The sequence below is a fragment of the Pinus tabuliformis genome, chromosome 6 (genome assembly GCF_031772625.1).
Source record: "Pinus tabuliformis cultivar Carrire ecotype Pingquan chromosome 6, CPIR1, whole genome shotgun sequence".
In the NCBI taxonomy this organism is placed as follows: Eukaryota; Viridiplantae; Streptophyta; class Pinopsida; order Pinales; family Pinaceae; genus Pinus; species Pinus tabuliformis.
Genome location: NC_142292.1, coordinates 710696701 through 710717515, shown reverse-complemented (window position 1 = coordinate 710717515; position 20815 = coordinate 710696701). Strand labels below are relative to the sequence as shown.

The window sequence follows — 20815 nt, the reverse complement described above, 5'->3', positions numbered from 1 at the left end:
TATATTTCTGCAATATTTTATGTGTTCCATTTCTTTGTAATATATAATTTTCTAACAAAAAGGAATAATTATCTTGACTGGGTTTTCCCCTCGATGGGGGCATTTCCCTGGCATGTGCCTATATCTTATGCCTCTTATTTTGTGATCTTAATATATGTATAATTTCTTGATGAAAGATGAGATAATAAAGAAGTAGAAGAAGCCAACACTCTCCAAAGTAATTATCAAGAAGGGAGAATCAAACCCTAACATAATATCTTTGATTTTCCCACATGGTATCGAAGCTAAGGTCAAGAGAAGTCGAATATCACTTTGTTGGCATGGATTTTCCCTCTATGGTGAACTACCTAATATTGGGTTACAACGTTGCTAGAATATAGATCAAGAACATCATCTATTACTTATTCAAAAAGGTCAAGAGTCAAGGATTCTTGGTTTCCCTTACAAGTTCTCTTACTGATGACAATGCATGGATCATTGATAATGGAGCATCGAGACATACGACTGGTGAAGGCAAGCAACTACACACTCTATCAAAGGAGTCATCCTCTCATGCAGTGGAATTGGGTGACAGAAAAAGATATGCTGTTAGAGGCCTAGGATATACATCATTGAAGATGGATAATGGATCGAAGTTGCATCTTAACAACATTCTCTATGTTCCAGGTTTGAAAAAGAATTTACTTTCCATTTCTTGTTTAGAAGATAAATGGGAAAGGATTTCTTTTGTTGATGGAAAAGTATTGGTTTTGGGAAATAACTCTAGTATTGACAAAGCTAGGGTTATTGGAGTTCGAGAAGGAAGTCTTTACAGGGTTATCACTCCATCTCCTCAAGATTTGGTTCATATGGAAATAAGTCCCATTGAACTATGGCATCGAAGATATGGTCATCTCCATTATAGGGTCATCCCTACTCTTAGTCGACTGGTTCATGGTATTCCTGATATGAAGTTAGATCATAAAGGTGTGTGCAAGGGATGCTCTTTGGGGAACCATATTAGAAAGCCATTTCATCATAGTGAATCTAGATCTAAATAAATATTAGATCTCATCCATTTTGATGTATACGGGCCCATGTTTGACAAGTCACTTGGAGGTGATATCTACTATGTAACATTCATTGATGACCATTCAAGGAAGACATGGCTATATCTACTCAAAACTAAAGATGAAGTATTTGATAAGTTCAAGGAGTTCAAGGTTGAGGTGGAAACCCTAATCACAAAAAAGATAAAAACTTTGAGATCTGACAATGGTGGGGAATACACCTCTAAAGAGTTGATTGCATATTGTAAGGATGTAGGTATTACGAGGGAGCTCATTATTCCCTAATATCCCGAACAAAATGGATTGGCTGAAAGGAAGAATAAGTCAATTGAAGAAGGCATTCGAACTATGTTCCTTGATCAAGATCAACCAAAGTTCTTATGGGGTGAGCCAACAATTACTGTTGTGGATGTTCAAAATATAAGTCCTCATAAGAGTCTTTATAATACTACACCCGAAGAAGTATTCACAGGAAAGAAACTGAGTGTGGATCATCTCCACATATTTGTAAGTCTAGCATATATTCATGTTTCGAAAGACAAGCGAAAGAAGTTGGAATCGACAAGCATCAAGGGAATATTCGTTGGTTATAATATTTCCTCAAAATCATACAGAATTTATATAAAGGTAGGAAGACAAATTGAAGTAAGCAAGGATGTCATATTTGATGAGAATCAAGCCTACAAGAAATCAAAGGACATTCCTATTGATTCTGATGATGAAGAAGTTCCCATATTTGAAGAAGATGAAATTCATCATGAAGAGCCTTCTAATGTTGAAGAAGAAGGACCAAGTGAGCCTATTCAATCAGTGGTTATCCCAACCACAAGGAAGAGGCCAAATTGGTTGAAAGCTATATTAGAATATGATGGAGGACATGAAGCTGCTAAAGGGTCCTCCAGGGAAAGTAAGAAACCAAAAATATATTCTAGTTATGCTGCATATATGATAAAACTTATTGAAGCTGAGGCATCTACATTCAAGGAATTTGAACATGAAGAGGTTTGGAAGAAAACTATGCAACAAGAATATCAATCCATCATGAAGAATGGTGTTTGGGAAATCGTTCCTAGACCTAGTGACAAATCGATTGTCACAACGAAATGGATCTATAAGATCAAACATGTTGTTGATGGAAGTATAGACAAATACAAAGCAAGGTTCGTAGCAAGGGGTTTCTCTCAAAAGGAAGGAATTGATTATGAAGAAACCTTTGCACCTACAACAAGGTACACTACCATTAGATTGTTGGTTTCATTGGTTGCTACAATGGGGTGGAATATCCGTCAAATGGATGTTAAGACCTCATTTCTAAATGGGACCATTGATGAGGAAGTGTACATCGAACAACCTAAATGTTTTGAAGTGAAAAAATGGGAATCTCATGTTTACAAACTCAAAAAGGCCCTATATGGCTTGAAGCAAGCACCAAGGGCATGATATGAAAGAATGGATGCATATCTTCTCAAAATTGGGTTCGTGAAGACTACTGTTGATCTAAATCTATACATCAAAGTCGTAAATAATGAGCCTATCATTATTCTACTATATGTGGATGATCTATTCATCACTAGTGAAGAGAAAAGAATATAAGAATGCAAGAAGATGTTGATCGCTGAATTTGAGATGAAGGATCTAGGGTTGATGCACAACTACCTAGGTCTAGAAGTATGGATGAAACCTGGGGAGATATACTTGGGGCAAGGAAAGTACATCATCAAGTTATTACAGAAAATTGCGATGATGGGCTCCAAGCTGATGATTACTCCTATGATCACCAACCTTGAGAAACTGAGGAGTTCCAACTCTAGTCTCGTGGATCCTACCTCATATCGGCAGTTGGTGGGTTCCCTAATGAATCTGGTAAATAATAGGCTAGATATATGTTTTGCAGTGAACATTCTTCATCAGTTTTAGTTGGAGCCTCGTCATGATAACTGGATAGCTGCCAAATATATATTGAGGTATCTTCATGGCACCATACATCACTGCCTAAAGTATGATAGTAAGGAAGTCAATTTAATTGGCTTCACAAACTCTGATTGGGGTGGCAGTGAGATCGATGGACGAAGCACTACTGAAGGATGCTTTAGTCTGGGAGCTACTATGATCTCATGGATGAGTAGGAAGCAATATCCTGTTTCATTGAGTAGTGCCAAGGCAACATATGTGGTTTCATGTGAAGTAGGAAAAGAGCTTGTCTCATTAAGGAAGCTTCTGACAGATTTGTTTGAGAAGTGTTTGGGTTCTACTGTGATTAATTGTGACAATCAAAGTTGTATCAAGATGTCTGGAGATCTCATGTTTCATTCAAGGATGAAACATATATGTAATAAGTTCCACTTTATTAGGAACTTGGTGCAAGATGGGATCGTTAAGTTAGAGTATGTTCTGACAGATGAACGGGTAGTAGACATACTGACAATGGCTCTTCCTAATAAGAAGTTCAAATATCTAAGAAACCTGTTGGGTTTGGTAGATATTAGTGATTGTATTGATGATAAGGAAATGGAAGAGATTTATTGAGGCTTTGTGAGTGAAGCATTTCCTGGGGAGACATCTGGCCGGCACTATGTGTTGATGTCTGAAATCCTAGAATTGAAAAGGTGGTGTTGTTTATTGAGCTCTGTTTTGGATACACACATGTATGTTTAGGTTGGTGGTTAGCAAGTAAGTCTGATGGTACCTAGAGGGGATAAAATCTTGAGTCCACCTTAGTCCCACTTGGATAGATTGCCTGGTCAGGAATCTAGTCCATGGCATTGTGGTGCCTAAATTATTGAGTGACCAGTTGGATAGATTGCCTTGGTCAAGAATCTAGTCCATGGCATTGCGGTGCCTAAATTGTTGAGTGATTGGTTAGATAGATTTCCCTGGTTAGGAATCTAGTCCATGGCATTGTGTTGCCTAAAATTTCTTCATGTTTTCATATATTTTGAGATCTTCCATTGTATATGTACATTATGAATATCTCCCTAGTTAAGAGGGAGTGTTAGAAAATGTAACTATGTTCATTCTTCAATAATTTACTTGAGTCATTATGTAATGCACTTGTAAAAAAAATAAAGAGAAGAATTGTTATTATTGTCACAATGACTTATTAAAGCATAAGTTTCATGCTTGGGTCATCAATATATTATTCAAAGTCCCCATTGTGGAATCCTAGGATTAATATTGAGTTTATAGAGTCGTTATATATTTGAAGAGACCCTTCTTGGGCTTTTGGATCATGTAAAAAGGTTGTATAACAAGTCAAATATGAATTATGTGTCCTCCACATCATGTTGGCCTGAAGACCCCCATTCAACCCACAAGAAGCCTATATATTGAAGGAGGTCAAGTTCATTTGGAGCACTCACTCTCAAGGAAGTTTGATATCCCTAGAAGAGCTGGAGAAGTGCAAAGTTTATTGTTAGGAGGATGAAAGAAGTGTGAGTTTGGGGGAATCTCTAGAGAAGAAGAAAATTGAGCATTTGGGGTCTCTCTCTCTGTTTCGTGGTTTGGGTTGGGAGATCGAAATTTCCTAAGGTTTTGATGCTGCTAGAAGCAACATGTTGCTGGACATTGTTGCCTAGTTGAAGTTGTTGGAAGGGGTCGAAGATCTGGAAGGATGACATGGTGTGGAGGGAAAGTTTGGTCTTGGTCTAAGGTGACGAGTCTCAAAGATTACTATTGAAAATAAGAATTATCTTGACTGGATTTTCCCCTCGAGGGTGGTTTTTCCCTGGAATGTACCTATATCTTGTGTCTCTTGTTTTGTGATCTTCATATATGTAAAATTGCTTGATGAAAGCTAAGATAATAAAATGTAAAAGAAACCAACACTCTTACAAGTAATTATCAAGAAAGGAGAATCAAACCATAACATAATATCTTTTATTTTCCAACACTAGCATCTATCTCATTATTGGAACTGTGCAAGGCAAGATTAATTTTCAAGGGGCTTGACATCTATCTCGTTATTGGAACTGTGCAAGGCATGGACACATTTCTAACAAAAACAAAAAAGTAGTATACTAAAAGTAAAGGTTGATGTTGTTGTAACTCCAATCGTTGTGATAATCCCTTTTGAGGTAAAGGAAATCTTCATACCTATGGGAGCAAGAGGAGGTTAATGGGCACTGGTAGGATCTAGTTTTAATATGTTGGTGTGTTGGATGAGATATGATTTGCAGGAGGAGGAGGAGGAAAGACCTTTGTGGGAGGAAAAAATGTCTCAAAATTTTGTGCTGAGATTATCTGTTGGGAGAAGGTCATTTCAGTGAGACATAAAATGTTGAAAAATGGCCATATCATCATTTGATTCATCTCTTGGGCCTGCTTTTCTCAAGATTGCCAAAGATTCGTTCCCATGATTTTGCACTTGAAAAGTTTCATCTTCGAAAATCCTCCTCATAGATGTAGAAGCTCCAACTCTACTTCTCTAATTTTAAGCCTTTTTTAGTGCTACAGCCACTTCAAATTTGATTGTTCACTTCCAAATCTGACTCTTTCTCTATCACATTTGAATTTTAATGCACTTTGAATTTTTTGAATGGTAAGTCAACCACTACATGCTCGTATTTGATTTAATTGAATAGTTTACTATATTTTTAAGGAAAACAATGAATGCTAATGCTTACATGCATTTTTCTCGAGTCCATAAGGAGATGGAGAGATCATATACACATGCATTTTTCTCAATCCCATAAGGATACGGAGAAAGAAAAAAAATACTAACAAGTCCATGTAGGGACATGCACCCTGAAATCTACTTCTGGATGGGTAAAATTGTTTTATCTTGGATGGGTCATTAAACAAGTAGATGTGCTTAGTTGGTCATTTAAAAGGTAAAATCCACAACATCCTGTGACCATGAAATCGGAATTACTTAGAAGTTTCTGCCAAGAAAATATCACAATGACCCAATATCACATGGAATCACTCAAGTCTTATTAAATGAGAGGCTAGTCTTTCATTTTGATAGTTATAGTGCATGTCAATAATTCTCAGTATTGTATTCATTAAAAAGCAGTATTATTCTAAATAAACATCCCCAGGGAGTATTTACTATTAATAATCTAGTTGAAGAGACTAATTTCATAGCACAATTTGAAAGTAGTTGCATAAATCCCAACTTTCCAAGTTATCGATTCTGTTTATAACCTCGTTGAAATCTCAACATTAGTACCATCTGAATCCAAGAACCTAGTATTCAAGAATTTAAATTCTGAAAATATGTGTTGATACAATAGGCACAACATTTCCCTTGATTAACATTTATGATAAAGAAACATCTTGATAGAGTTTCTCCTATCATGGAGTCATTCACATTCTGTTTCTGTTGAATAGTTACAACAAGAAGAGTCATCTGGTAACAATTTAAAGATGGGAAAAGAAGAAAAACTCAAAGGATACTATGATAAATATTCAAAAACATTTTTACAAAACAGAGTTAGGTTTTAGCTTACTTCCAACTTCTTTGAAATCCAATTTCATGGAGACCGACCAGAACATTAAAAACGTGAACAAATTTCCTTAGCTATAATATATACTACAATCACACTGAGCTATAAACCAATACTATTCATTGATTAAAACAAGTTACAAAATTGAATACTTTATATCCTTGCAAAGGATAACATTCCCTGAAATGCCTTAGACTAAACCTAATTTTATATTTAGATAATGGGAAAAGATAGGAAAAAATACTAGCATCATGTTTAGACCAGTGCAAATTCTAAAATAACAGTTGAGTAGTTCATTACCTGCACACAGTCAAGAATAGATTGTGATTTCTTTGCATTAAGAAGATTTATGAACTAAAGGGAATCTTGGTTAATTTATCACAAGGATATGGATAAATAAAAAAAAAAAAAACAAATTTGATGATTGCATATTCGTGTTAAACATTTACTAATTTGTGACCAAAGAAAATAAAAGTATTTATAAAAAACAAAAAACTACCACCATGTTTGTCCAAGAATTATATTGAAATCACCAATCTCTACAAAGTCAAGAAACTTTCAAATACCTTCTTTGAAAATGAATAGTCCACAGAAAAGACATTTTAGCTTTTGAATTGTGTTCGCAATGTTTCCTTTGCAAAACCACCTTGACAAAACATTGTGGTCTTATGGAGTTGTTTTTCACATGATAAAGATGAGGGGATTATTTCATAATAACCCTTTTGAAGTCAACTTTGTTTTTTGGAAAGACCACCACAATGCTCTTTGCATCATAATCTGTCACTTTAAGAATAAAATACATGTTATAACAAGTTGCTTTAGTGGATAAGCAACATTAAGCTATGATATTGTGCACAACCCTTTCCCTTTACTTCTATAAAAAAATCTTGAATTATGTTACAAAATGGTGTTTTCATTGTGAAAATGGTGTTGGAGGACATCATCACCATTTCCTGTCCGAAAACACAATTCACAATGAAGCATGCAAAGGGAAATTCTCAATATTGCAGTGATATTCCACTACTAAATTCAAAGATTCAGTTACTTTCTTACAAAGCACGGAATAATGAAGGTGGCCTTCTATGTACAAACCTATGGTCATTTTAAGAATGAATGGATAATTAACGAATCCTTCACAGTAGAAATACTTGCATGGAGGACTTCCAAATCAAGTTCTTCCAGTGTTGTGATCAATCTTGCAATAGGATGATTATGTTTAGTACATTGAATTCTTATTATCACCTCTCAGTCAACAATGTGAACTTCTAAATTCAAGCCAAGGAATTTCCCCTCGTTAAAACCTTTAAGGTCAATGCATGAAAGATATGTTGTTTCTTTACCTACCAACTTCAAAGAATTCATCAATAATTCCTTCTTTATGGTGTCAATTTAAACCTACAATTTAACCCTCTCGGACTCCAAATCTTGTTGTTTGGAACAAAGTGCTTTGATATAAGCAACGACATCACGGAGTAGAGAAGCTTTGTCCAATTTTGACACATTACAAACCATGGTAGGAAGCTCATAAAATTTTTGGTTCGATTTCTCATGCCTTTGTCGCTCAGCCTCGATGTGATTCATAGGCTCTTCACGACCATTTGCATGCTTTCTCCCACGTTTTTGTTGCTTTCTCTTGACCACAACAAACATTGAATCTTTAATTAAGGCAAAGGGTTCTACATCAAACATCTCTAAATCAATGTTAGAGTGCAAGCCTCCTAGAGCAATTGGATCAGGTGGATTATATGGTAAACTAATGATATCCTCTTTTGTTGTTGGCTTTATCAAGTTCTTTTCATTACCTTTAAAACCCAATGTGCGGGTTTGTGGTTCTGCACCGTTTACTGTTTTTGTAATATGGATGGTGGGCACTTCAAGGGCTTCAATCTCATGAGTTTGAGTATGCAAAAATGATTTGTCATTTTTAAACACTAAAGAATTTTTTTCATTGAACACAAATGATTTTTGTTTGCTTGTCACAGATAACACAAATGCTTTTAGTTTGCTTCTCACATATAACACAGATGCCTTTTGCTTGCTTGTCACATATAATAATGTAGTGGAGGCCAGCGAAATGTTCTCTACAACTGAAGGAATATGTCTCGACAAAGCAGACACTTGAGAGTTTTCCTGTTAAACAAAATAAGATGAAAACAATTTCTTGTTATGTTGATGTCAAATTCATTAGGACATAGCTAACCCTTTGTAAACCTATCAGTTTGTGATGGTGATATTTAAATACAATAGTTCTTTAATGACATAACAAGACCGTAAAAGTTTGTGACAATTTTTTAAAAACTAAATTCCCCAAATGACTAAAAAAGAGAAACATTATATCAGACACAATGTCAATCATACTTGTGTAAAATGGAAAATGTTGTCAATGAAGAGCAACACATCCTAGCCTTCAACATCTCAAAAATGCTCTGCAGCTGTCAATCTTGTAAACCCAACATGTGCACGAGCACCAAGTGGTTCATTAATTTGACCATATATAAGAGCACACTTGCTTTCACCCTATATAACAAGAAAAGCATTAATTAGTAGCCAATCCTCTGATTATGCAAGCAAAGAACAACTCTTCAACAAATAAATGGGTGAATTAAGAGCCTGGGTTGAAGGTTTTCAAATATGGTGGTTCATTCACGACAAATGTCATACAAGAATGTATAACAACCAACATCACACACACAACCTCATCTCCCTTTCCTACACAACATGGCATAACATCCAAGGAATAATATGACAACTAGGGTTTAAGGGTGAGGAAGTGGGAGTTATACCCATCATAAATTAATCCACCTCTCACCAAACTAAACTTGACCCAGTTCATATGCAACCCCCTAAACCCCAATAGAACAAGTAGAGAGAGTCCTTTGTCATGACAAGGTCGGTGCCCATCTTGTAATGCTCGCCCATATCCAAGTATGCGTAGTGGGTGAGGCTCGCAAAGTAGCCAAAGATATATTATCCTCCTCTTCTTCCTCGTTGTCCTTGTCTTCTTGTCGCACGGGGCTTGAGAAGTCTCAATTTATTTTTTTAGGCCATGGGACTCTTCTATTTCAACCATTGTTAACAGGTCTCGTAAGCCTCTTATAACGTAAGTGCAAAGCATGTGAAATGGGCACACCCTTTTGTTGTTACTGTTGTTAAGAAGAAGAAGAACCCGTTGCTTTAGAAAATCGATCCTTTGTAAGTGCAAGCATGAGCCGGAAGGGGGGGAATTTGTACTCAGAGGGTTGTTTCTAGAGATATTTCCAATAATGGTTTCTAGCATTCAATGGCTTTGAGCAGGCCATGTTGTAGCCTTGCTGCAACAGTCAGGGTGCATGTATAGTATCTCGCATTGAAACATAAACCGACAAATTTTTCAGTCATCATACTCATGGGCTAGCATCCATGTGTCAAATTATTATTGAAGGGAGGACAACGAAAATAAGTGTTTTTAATTTGCTGGTACAATCTCACAAAAAAATACATATTAACATTATTAATGCAAATTTAAAATACATAATAATTTTTTTTCAAATATAATTTAAATTTTATAATATTTAAAAATTATATTATGAAAAATATTTTACTTTATAATATATATTATTAAACATATAAATCAATTATATTCATATTTATGAGAGATTTTTCGGAGTAAATCACATGATATTTCATTTGTTGAGGCATTTCGAACCAACTAGTGTAGTTCATTTGTCCTGAACTTGATATGGATCACAGAAGCCTCAATTCAACAATAGATTCATATTATTAAACATATAAATCAATTAGAAATGAATCTAAAGTTGAAATACTTAACAACATTTTAAAATACATTTAAAAAATATTCTCATTATTTTTTTTTTTTCAAATATTACTATCCTAACTCATAATATTTCTCTTTAAAATAATGTATGGCAAGAGACCTAACTCAGAATGTTAATATTTAACTTAAAATATTTCTATTTAAAGTAATGTATTGCAAGAGAAATAACTCAGAATGCTATTTAATGTAATATGTGTTGCAAGAGACATTTTGATTTTTTATTTAAATTATTCTCGACAATGCAAAAATGGTTCTTAATCAGCTTTAATTTCCATGCAAAAAATTCTAAATCAGCTTTAATTTCCAGAAACAAAGTTGTACACATTTTAAAAATGGCTTGAAAACGCAAACACAAATAGTTTGTGTGCAATGAGATCAAAGTTCTGCTAAAAAAGCATCAATATTCCTTCAGTTTAAAATATCAATATAATGTAACGTTAGTAATACATATTAACGTCTTATGTCCTAAAGAAGAGGATAATACAATGAAACAAATCAGACGCCATTGAAGGAGATTAGGGACATGACGTAAATATGTCTCACTATTTTACGACTGTGGCCACTTACCCATATTCTAATTATGAAGTGTTTTCATATTTTACTACCTTTCTTCGCTTGCTACTTCCTCACGGTATCCTTCCATGCTTTCTTCGCTTGCTACTTCCTCAGAATTCGCTTCTTCCTCAGACTATCCTTCCACGAAGCCTTCTCTTCCTCAGAGTCTTCTCTCCCTTCCACGAAGCCTTCTCCCAGTCATTGGCGCAGCTGCTCGACTACTCCCTCACTCCATTGCAGTTTCGAACATCCATACACATCAAATAACTCCAAAGAGCTCAAATGCTCCACACTGGGCAACCTCTGTAATTTGGAACACCTCCTCAAGAGAAGACGTTAATAATACATATTTAGCCTGTAATATATTTCCATAACACGTCTTATGTCCTAAGGAAGGAAGAGGATAAAACTATGAAACAAATCAGACGCCACTGAAGGAGATTAGGGACATTACGTAAATATGTCTCACTATTTTACACACCTAATTAACAAAACAAATCTTGCCTACATGGGCTTCTTATTACATGCCTTTAAAGCTCTATGCAACCTGCAGTGAGCAATTTGGCCACTTACCCATATTCTCATTATGAAGTGCTTTCATATTTTACTACCTTTCTTCGCTTGCTTCCTCCTCAGGGTATCCTTCCATGCTTTCTTCGCTTGCTACTTCCTCACAATTCGCTTCTTCGTCGGGGTATGCTCCATGCTTTCTTCGCTTTCTCTTCCTCAAGAGTATCTTTCCACGAAGCCTTCTCCCAGTCGTTGGCGCAGCTGCTCGACTACTCCCTCACTCCATTGCAGTTCCAAACATCCAGACACATCAAGTTCCTCCAACGAGCTCAAATGCTCCACATTGGGCAACTTCTGTAATTTGGAACACCCCCTCAAGAAAAGACATTTGAGGGCCGTCAGGTTCCCAATCGAGTCCGGGAGCATCTGCAGACTGGAGCACCCGTACAGGTTAAGGTTTTGGAGTCCCGTCAGGTTCCCAACCGAGTCCGGGAGCGTCTTCAAAGTAGAGCAGAAACTTAGGTTAAGCGTTTCAATGCCCGTCAGGTTCCCAACCGAGTCCGGGAGCATCTGCAGACTGGAGCACTCGCCCAGGTGAAGGCTTTGGAGGCCCGTCAGGTTGCCAACCGAGTCCGGGAGCATCTGCAGACTGGAGCACAAGCCCAGGTGAAGGCTTTGGAGGCCCGTCAGGTTCCCAACCGAGTCCGGGAGCATCTGCAGACTGGAGCAGTCATACAGTATAAGGCTTTGAAGGCCCGTCAGGTTCCCAACCGAGTCCGGGAGCATCTGCAGACTGGAGCACCCGCCCAGGTCAAGGGTTTGGAGGCCCTTCAGGTTCCCAACCGAGTCCGGGAGCGTCTTCAGAGTGGAGCAGAAATTCAGGTTAAGCGTTTCAATGCCCGTCAGGTTCCCAACCGAGTCCGGGAGCATCTGCAGACTGGAGCACGCGCCCAGATGAAGGCTTTGGAGGCCCGTCAGGTTCCCAATTGACTCTGGCACCAACTTCATTTTATAACAATGGTTGAACCTGACATGTTTCAAGGAATGCATATTACAAAATTCCTTTGGCAAACTTTCATGATCACTATTGGACAGGACAAATTCTTCTAGGTGCTTCAGCTTCCCAATGGACTCTGGAACCTCTGAAAGAGGACTATCAATATACGATTTCCTCAACTGCAAAGGTGCCTGCAATATTTACATACAGTTGGTTTGACAGTATGGAATTCTTAAGCTCAAACAACCTTTTACAAATTGAAGAAAAAGGTAAAGAGACGGGTAAATAAATCAACAAAACTACCTGAGATTCATGTTGCCACAGTGTTTTCAATTTTATCCCCTCTATATGTAACACTCTTAAATTCTTTATTGGAAGCGAGAAAGGTAACGAGGAGCTCGGACAGTTTTCCCAGTGGAGATACATTCGATTCGGTAGCTCTCCACTGCTGAATACGCGTTCAACAAATGAACCTTCAGCCCTAAGGATCCGCAAGTCACTTAGGTTGCAAATGCCAGAAAAGTTTTGATCAGGGACATTTCCATTAACCATGCTAATTCCACGCACCTGAAACAAGATTGAAAATATTGGAGGGTTTTACGAATTTAAAACTTCAGAATTCGGATAACACAACGTTATTTAAAAAGTCGGCCGAAAGCTTCAAAATACTCACAGAAGACTGTTCAGACACATTATAAAGATCTTCGTCCGTCAGTCGCCAAAGCCGACGCGGATATTTTGAATCCTTTGCCAGATATCTGCCAAGATCTCTAATGTGGTCGTGCATTCTCAGGCAGTTTTTCCAGTCCACCTCCACCAAGCACCTGTTTTCCAGCTTCCAAAAACCCAGCCATCCCGACCAGCCGGATTCTTTCCATACTCTTATGGCAGTATCCTTATCTTCCCCTATGAAGAGACAGGCGATGTCTAAGAATATCTGCTTCTCCTCTTCATCCAGAGCATCATAACTAATCTGAAGTGTTCTCTGTATATCACTCGGAAGTATTTTGGAAGTCTTGTGCAACTGTTCAGTCCAGTACTCTAAATCATCTTTTCCACGAAGAAGCGCCCCAAGTACTTTAAGAGATAATGGCAATCCGTTGCATACCTCCAAAAACTTTTGAACCACTTTCACAAATCCTACTACAGGATGGGGCTGACCGAAAGCGTGCAAGCAAAAGAGCTCTTGCGAGTGCTTTCGATTAAGGCCTTTCATGGTGTAAATGGATGACTCTATTATCCCTGAGCTTGTAAGCACGTCTTTATTGCGAGACGTAACTAAAAGCAAACTCTTTGGATGAATGACATCTTTAACAGGAAAAAGTAATGCATCCAGCTGATCAATATGATCCACATCATCTAAAACCACAAGGGTCTGGTGAGAAGATGATAGATGCATTTTGATCTTGGATTTGCCTTCATCAACATTCTTTATTTGTACATTTGGTACACCCAAATCCTCAAGAAGGCTACTCTGCAGGGAATCTAAAGATTTGGAACTGATATCAAATAAAAAACAAGATCGATTGAATTTTTCCTTTTCACGGTTGAAAATTTCTTTGGCGACAGTCGTTTTTCCGATGCCGCCAAGACCCACAATTGCCACAATGCGAGGTTCCCCCTTCGCGGCTGCAATGACATCATCCAAGCCTTTTACATTTTTGCCCAGGCCAGTTGGATATTTAGCTACATCCAGAGGGGGCCTGCGAACCTCTTGCAAAACTTTTTGGACGACCTCCTCCACGAGCTGCCCCTCGTCGGCACTGAATAATATTAATTCACAATAAAATGACTAGTAAGAAATGGCTACAACATGAAAGTATGATATAGCTGTTAATCCAGCAAATAAAAAACTAAGAATAAGAGGCCCCCTTACCCGTTACACGCGTTGAGCTCAAAACCGCTTATTTCTGCGACAGAGAAAAGGGCATCCTTCCATCTGTTAATAGTGTTGGAGTCATGCCGTGGCTTCTTTGCAAGCATCCGCAGGGCTCGAGCATACCCTGCACTTTCGTCCCTCGCACATAGAAAGATACACTGGAGAATGCTCAGGAGTCGAGCATACACTCCATCTCTGGCCTGCGTCCGCCGAAGTTCCCCAGGGCTGACATGATAGAAAATCGGGATAATCGTAGCGCCCGACGCCAACATCAATACGAGTTCGTTGAGGCACCAGCTTGATTCGGCATATGTTGGAGATAATATGGCGAGATGGACCGAAGCTGTTCGAATAGCCCCTTCGATTTGAGGAGTCATGTTCTCTCCTTGTTGCAATTCTTGCTGGTCCAAAAATGCTGCTACTCCAAGGGCTTTTAGGCGATAATAGATATGGCTGGCGAGACCTTTCTTTACATCAGGTCCGCGGTGATTGACGAAAACCTGATAGACATAGCTGTTGGTATTGTCATGTGAGTGGGGTGTGGAGGAGGATGCGGAGGATGTAGCGTCACGAGCTGGGGTCAAGCTAACGTGCGCCATTGGAACAAAGAAGCAGATCGAAGAAGTTTTGCAGAGAAAGCGCGCTTCACTTCAATATTTTTGTGTGAATGATCTCAGAGAGTGCAGAGTACCTACCAACTGTGAAGACCTCAAGAGTAATTAGCAAATGGATTGAAAACAAAACAGCACCGAAATCTGGTGGGTTACAGAATTTATCTGGTAGGAAATAATGCCCTAATGTGAACGGTGAAAGTATGAAGTTGTGTCACTGCATGCATTTTACAGTTGGCAGAGATGCTTTGATCTCCCTACGGATATGTCTTTACGCCTCCTCCGTCCAGACTTTTCTTAGCAAGTGGTAATCGAATCCCATTCGTTTCTTTCTATTGCGGCCAGACTTTTGGTTGTCCCGTCCTTCACGCAAAACACTTTGACATGGACGGTTCACATTGTTAGATGCCATAATTATCAAAATATTTTAGAAAAAAGTTTAACCCAATTAATCATGTCCACAAAATCATTGTCATTTTCCCCACTCATTTTGCTTCCTCTTATCAATTTGTTCATTGATAGTCTCCACCTAAATGCATCAATTTTTGTGATTTTCTTGATTTGCCCTCCAATTTCCTTATACAAGGAATGAAATTTTTGATATCAAAAGCATTGGCTATAACACACAAACTATACATAAGTTTCACTAATCTTTTAATTCCCACTAACTTACCCATTGAGGAACAAAGAAGACAACACAACAAAGTAGCATAAGTTTGGCTAAATATTGCACCACAAATGGCCTATGGCCTGCACATGTTAACCCATCATCTTTGTCTCTATGTTGCCATTTATGATCCAAACCAAACTAAGCCATTATATCTCTTTCAAATATTAATTGAGCTTGTGTTGTTACAAGTGAGCATTTTTGTTATTGGAAACTCATACCTCAGAGCTAATCTAGCAATATTCTTTGTATGAACAACATATCATATGTTTAATGGCTCTCACAATTGAATGCAAAAAATCCTTTATATGTTTTAATGGGTTTAAACAATAATTTGAAAAGTAAGAAGAAGACTCGTAAATTAACATAATTAAATCAAACATTATGTGTCATATTAAGACACTTGACACTAATGCTTTAGTTAGGAACTAGTCACATAGCAGAGGAAGGTAGTGAGAGGAGTTGTCAGTGAATCTAAAAGGTCTAGACATAGTTGTCAATCTACAAACATCACATGGTGTAATAAAGGTATGAATTTCCAATATGCATTTCCTTATAAACATTAGCAGAATTCTCATATTCTCTTTGTGCTCAAGATGATGTCATAGTGGTGAAGCTCATTTGCAAAAGGAGTGACAACAGAATGGCCCTAATATGCTCTAGATTTATGAACATGGCACGATCCCACTCAATAATGGTGGTAGGATAAGAGAGAATGGAATTGCATTAAATTAGAGACAGGAGCCTTATGCATAAAATTATTACATGGTGGGTCACAATGTGTTCCTTGTGGCATATACCATCAATGACAACCCTAATCCCTTAATCCCATTCCTTTTTTTTTTGAGTGAGTGACATTCACTAACTGACATGTTTCATAGTTTTCCCACACTAAAAAATGTCTTCTCTTGCATATACTTGTCAGTTTTCCCATTACAACATCATGCATGTACAAACACGTGTAAAAACACTTAGACTATAAGAGGAGGTGGGTGGGATTAAATATTAAGATATATAAAATTTTGGAAAAGTATAGAAAATACATCAACTTTATTAATAACCTTGGGAAAAAACATCAAAAACATTCCAATGGAAATGGAGGATGAACATTAAAAGAATTCAATATGTGTGACAATATGTCAAAGATATGTTTGTGTCAACCTTAAAGCCTGAAATACTCAATTTCTATAAGGATGTTGATCCAAGGCTCACAAGATGGATGTGAAAAATATGTTATTGTAATTGAATGTTATGGCACCCACAAAAATGCATGGGTCTAGAAATCCCATCTTTGTGTCCTATTGTGGCTGCTGCAACAACACCAAATTTTCAACATTCTCAAAATGTGGAGTCCCCATATCTTGAACTTTCCAATGGACAAATTGCCATGATTCTTCTAAGTTTATTTACCTTGTGATTTCTCTAAGTTTCTTTTCAATTATCAAAATTTTCCTAAAGTATTTATCACAGCTTACCTTCTCAATTTTGCAACTAGTCGCAATGCAACTATGCATTCCAGATCCACAATAATGAGGCATCCTTATAGCCTAAATTGTGCTATCACACTCTATCATTTTAGTTTGTGACTATGAAAATCATTTGCACTAACATACCGTTCTTTGAGATTCTTCATGAGAGAACGCATTTATCATGCCTTATCCTCACATGTGTGGCCCAAAGCCTATATTAAGGGGCAACCACTCCCCCCCATTTCATTTGTACCACCTAAAATCTATAGAAAATCGGGATAATCTTAGCGCCAGACTCCAACATCTCCAACATCAGTACGAGTTCCTTGAGGCACCAGCTTGATTCGGCATATGTGGGAGATAATACGGCGAGACGGACAGAGGCTGTTCGAATAGCCCCTTCAATTTGAGGAGTCATGTTCTCTCCTTGTTGCAATTCTTGCTGATCCAAAAATGCTGCTGCTCCAAGGGCTTTAAGGCAATGATAAATATGGTTGTCGAAACCTTTGTTTACATTAGGTCCGTGGTGATTAATGAAAACCTGATAGACATAGCTGTTGGTATTGTCATGTGAGTGGGATATAGAGGAGGATGTGCAGGATGTAGCTTCACGAGCTAAGAATTAAGTAGGTGAATACCCTTTTATCCGCTTATCCATTATTGAATAATATCATTTATCGTGTTATCTAGTATTGAACATTACATACAAATAGGTTAAACATTATAGAAATTACATACATTAATGGTTGTTGATAAGAATTAATTTCATATCAAAATACATATTTAATGTTGCTCTAATTTAAAAAGTTATTAAATTATTTAAATAATAATATTAAATATTTTATAATGTAAATATGCATTTTTATATGTGCAAAGCAACGCCAATAGGATATGCAGACCTTGAGTTCATCCATGTTTAAGTCAAACAGAGCTTATTAGTTCTATTATTAAGCTTAGCCAAAAACTGCGTTGAAATCTAAACAAAACAAACTTCCCGCAAAACAAATGAAAACATACTTTTTAATTATTATGACAGTGATCCCAGATGGAAGTGACAAGTGTCAGATGCGGAATGGTATCAAAGGTATGGATATCATAACTTTTAAAATGAGACCACACGAAATACTTGTGATATTGAGTAGCTTCGATATGGAGTGGGTGTGATATTATATTCAACTCTTTTTGATAAATATATCGGATCCATAATATCAGAGGTTTTGAAACAGTCGCAACATGACACACTTTGCAAACTTGTGATATAGTAAAGCTCTAATACAACAGATGAGAAATTATAATAAAACGTTATAATAAAGCCAATCGCATCCGTAACTGTATCGATAAATAGAGATTAAGGCTTATCAGAGGCATCATTACAAAGTTTCGATATGGGTGGATGCAATTTAAGAATTAAATCATAACATAAATCAAAATCGGGTCCATCATATCGCAACTTTGTTTTGACGATTTGATATTGAAGATTTTCATTCAAAAGTTCTGATTAAAAGTTTCGATATTAAGGCGGACGCGAAATTCTTATTAATCAGCATTAATACATATATCGGGTTCGTAACCAAATCGACAATCAACAATTTTGAGATATGTAACATTTCAATAGCTTCGATATGAGAGTGGGTGTGGCAATTAAACTAAAGTTTATTCACGTATCGGATTTGGATATCAGAGATGGGTGTAAATCAGAGATCGGCAGAATGACATGTCGGCATATCGCAATATCGACGGGATTATCATATCTCAATATCAGTAATTGAAGGGAGCTGGAGGTCAGAGCTGGAGACGTATCGCAAGTTGGAGATAGAAGATATGATATCGGAGATCGGAGGAGGAGCGAGAAGGGATATCAGAGGAATGGATATATCAGAGTTTGGAGATTATAAGATATCGGAGTTCGGATATCAGGGATTTTAAGTGGTAACACATAACAAAACTTTGATATGTGATTTCTCCGATAAATGGGAGCAAAGAAGGGTTATGTGGTATGCGATTCTCCTATCCAATAAACTACAGTTGCTTTAGAATAGTCAGACTTTGGTTGTATAATATGTTTAAGTTAACACTCCGAAGTCTTATAACAAGGGTTTGCCACATTATTATGAATTAGGTTTTTGACATCGGGCAAATCTAAAAGGGTTCCTATAATGTCAAAGCTCTGATATCTCCGATATAATATAATAGCCACTTGTTTAATGAGTAAGGCCTAAAGTTTATGCACGCTTCTTGGTCTCGGGGGCTATGTTTTATTAATCTAAATAATTAAGATGTTTAAAACAAAAATTTATTTACAAAGTCTATTAACAAACAACTTAATCAAACTTAGGCAAACTATAAAAATAAAACAAATGTAAATAAGAAGCAAATTAGACTAGAAATGAAGTAAATATATTCAAAGCCTACATGAAATGAAAAAAAAGGGTCCCCATGCCTATTATCATAAAATAAAATGGGGGTGTTGTGTTTTCACGACAACAAGCTCCTACTTTTGGGCATATGCGGTCTTCTCTTTGGATAGGTTTTAAAAAATGTGAAACCATATTACGATCGATTATAATAGATGTTGGGAAGTCCCACATGCCACAACATCGTTTTAATCCCACAATAACGCAACTTCAAGAATATTAGAGATTTTTAAGTTGTGCATTTGCTCTAACCTCCAACATAGCAAACGCGATTTTTCAACAAACTCGTTTTGATACTCTAATTGGTCCGCATAATAATTTGACCTCTGATGGATGTGATATTTCATTTAATCTATTTTTATAGTCCTATTTGGAGCCACAATCATATCGCAATTAGATGTTTTAATATGTCATTCTTTTAAAACTTGCGATAGGAAAGTTTTGATGCGATGGATGCGATATTACATGTAAACATTTTATGATAGAGTAATTGGGTCTGCAACGCATATCGCAATTGGAGGTTTCAACGTGACATGCTTTTAAACTTGCAATATAAAAGCTCTGATGTGGTGGTTGTGATAGTACATTAAATTCGTTATAATAAATTCAATCAGGTCCGCAAGGCATATTGCAATTAGAGATTGACAGATCTTGTCAAAGGGTGCATTCCAAAAGCTCTAACGAAGGGTAGATGTGATTTTACATTTAAGATTGATATGATAAAACAATTAGGTCCACATATCGACAGTTGGAGGTCCATATCACAGTTTGGAGATCGGAGGTCCACATCGCAAATCGGAGATTAGAGGTAGAGTTGGAGATCAGAGATTGGAGGTCGGGGTTCACTGATATTGTTTCTCTTTGCTCCTCAGATATCACAGTTTCTTCCCTTCGACTCTTACTCTTGGGCATATGCGGTCTTCTCTTTAGATAGATTTTAAACAATGTGAAACCATATTACGATGGACTATAATAAATGTCGGGAGGTCCCACATGCCACATCATTGCTTTAATCTCGCATACCGTAACTTCAAGAATATTGGATATTTTAAAGTTGTGCACATGCTCTAACATTCGATGTAGCGGATGCAATATTTCAACAAACTCATTTTTATACTCCAATCGATTCTGCATCATACTTTTGCCTCTGATGGATGTCGTATTTCAATTAAATTGTGTTGATAGTCCTATCAGGTCCACAAGTATATTGCAATTGGAGTTTTTAATATGTCATTCTTGCAAAACTTGCGATAGGAAAGTTCTGACACAAGGGATGCGATATTACATTTAAACGTGTTATGATAAAGTAATAGGGTCCGCAATGCATATCACAATCGGAGGTTTCAATGTGACATGGCTTTAAACTTGTGATATGAAAGTTCCTATGTGGCGAAAGCAACATT

At 37.1% G+C, this 20815-nt stretch overlaps 1 protein-coding gene and 1 pseudogene across 2 annotated transcripts; both read right to left on the bottom strand.

Moving 5' to 3' along the window:
• Positions 1 to 7466: 7466 nt before the first annotated feature.
• On the bottom strand, positions 7467 to 11450 carry LOC149260655 (transcription factor MYC1-like; annotated as a pseudogene).
• On the bottom strand, positions 10692 to 15141 carry LOC149260654 (disease resistance protein Roq1-like). Of its 2 annotated transcripts, XR_016258309.1 has the most exons (5): positions 14249 to 15141; positions 13046 to 14135; positions 12676 to 12939; positions 11477 to 12563; positions 10692 to 10954 (listed from the first exon to the last, which is right to left on the bottom strand). XR_016258309.1 is itself a non-coding variant. In XM_089420930.1 (4 exons), the coding sequence occupies exons 1-4, from the start codon at positions 14848 to 14850 to the stop codon at positions 11592 to 11594; spliced, it is 2928 nt and encodes a 975-aa protein (XP_089277056.1). In that variant the 5' UTR covers positions 14851 to 15141; the 3' UTR covers positions 10692 to 11591. The 2 variants fall into 2 exon arrangements, 1 of the variants encoding a protein (XP_089277056.1); XM_089420930.1 differs by having other exon boundaries at positions 10692 to 12563.
• Positions 15142 to 20815: the final 5674 nt, after the last annotated feature.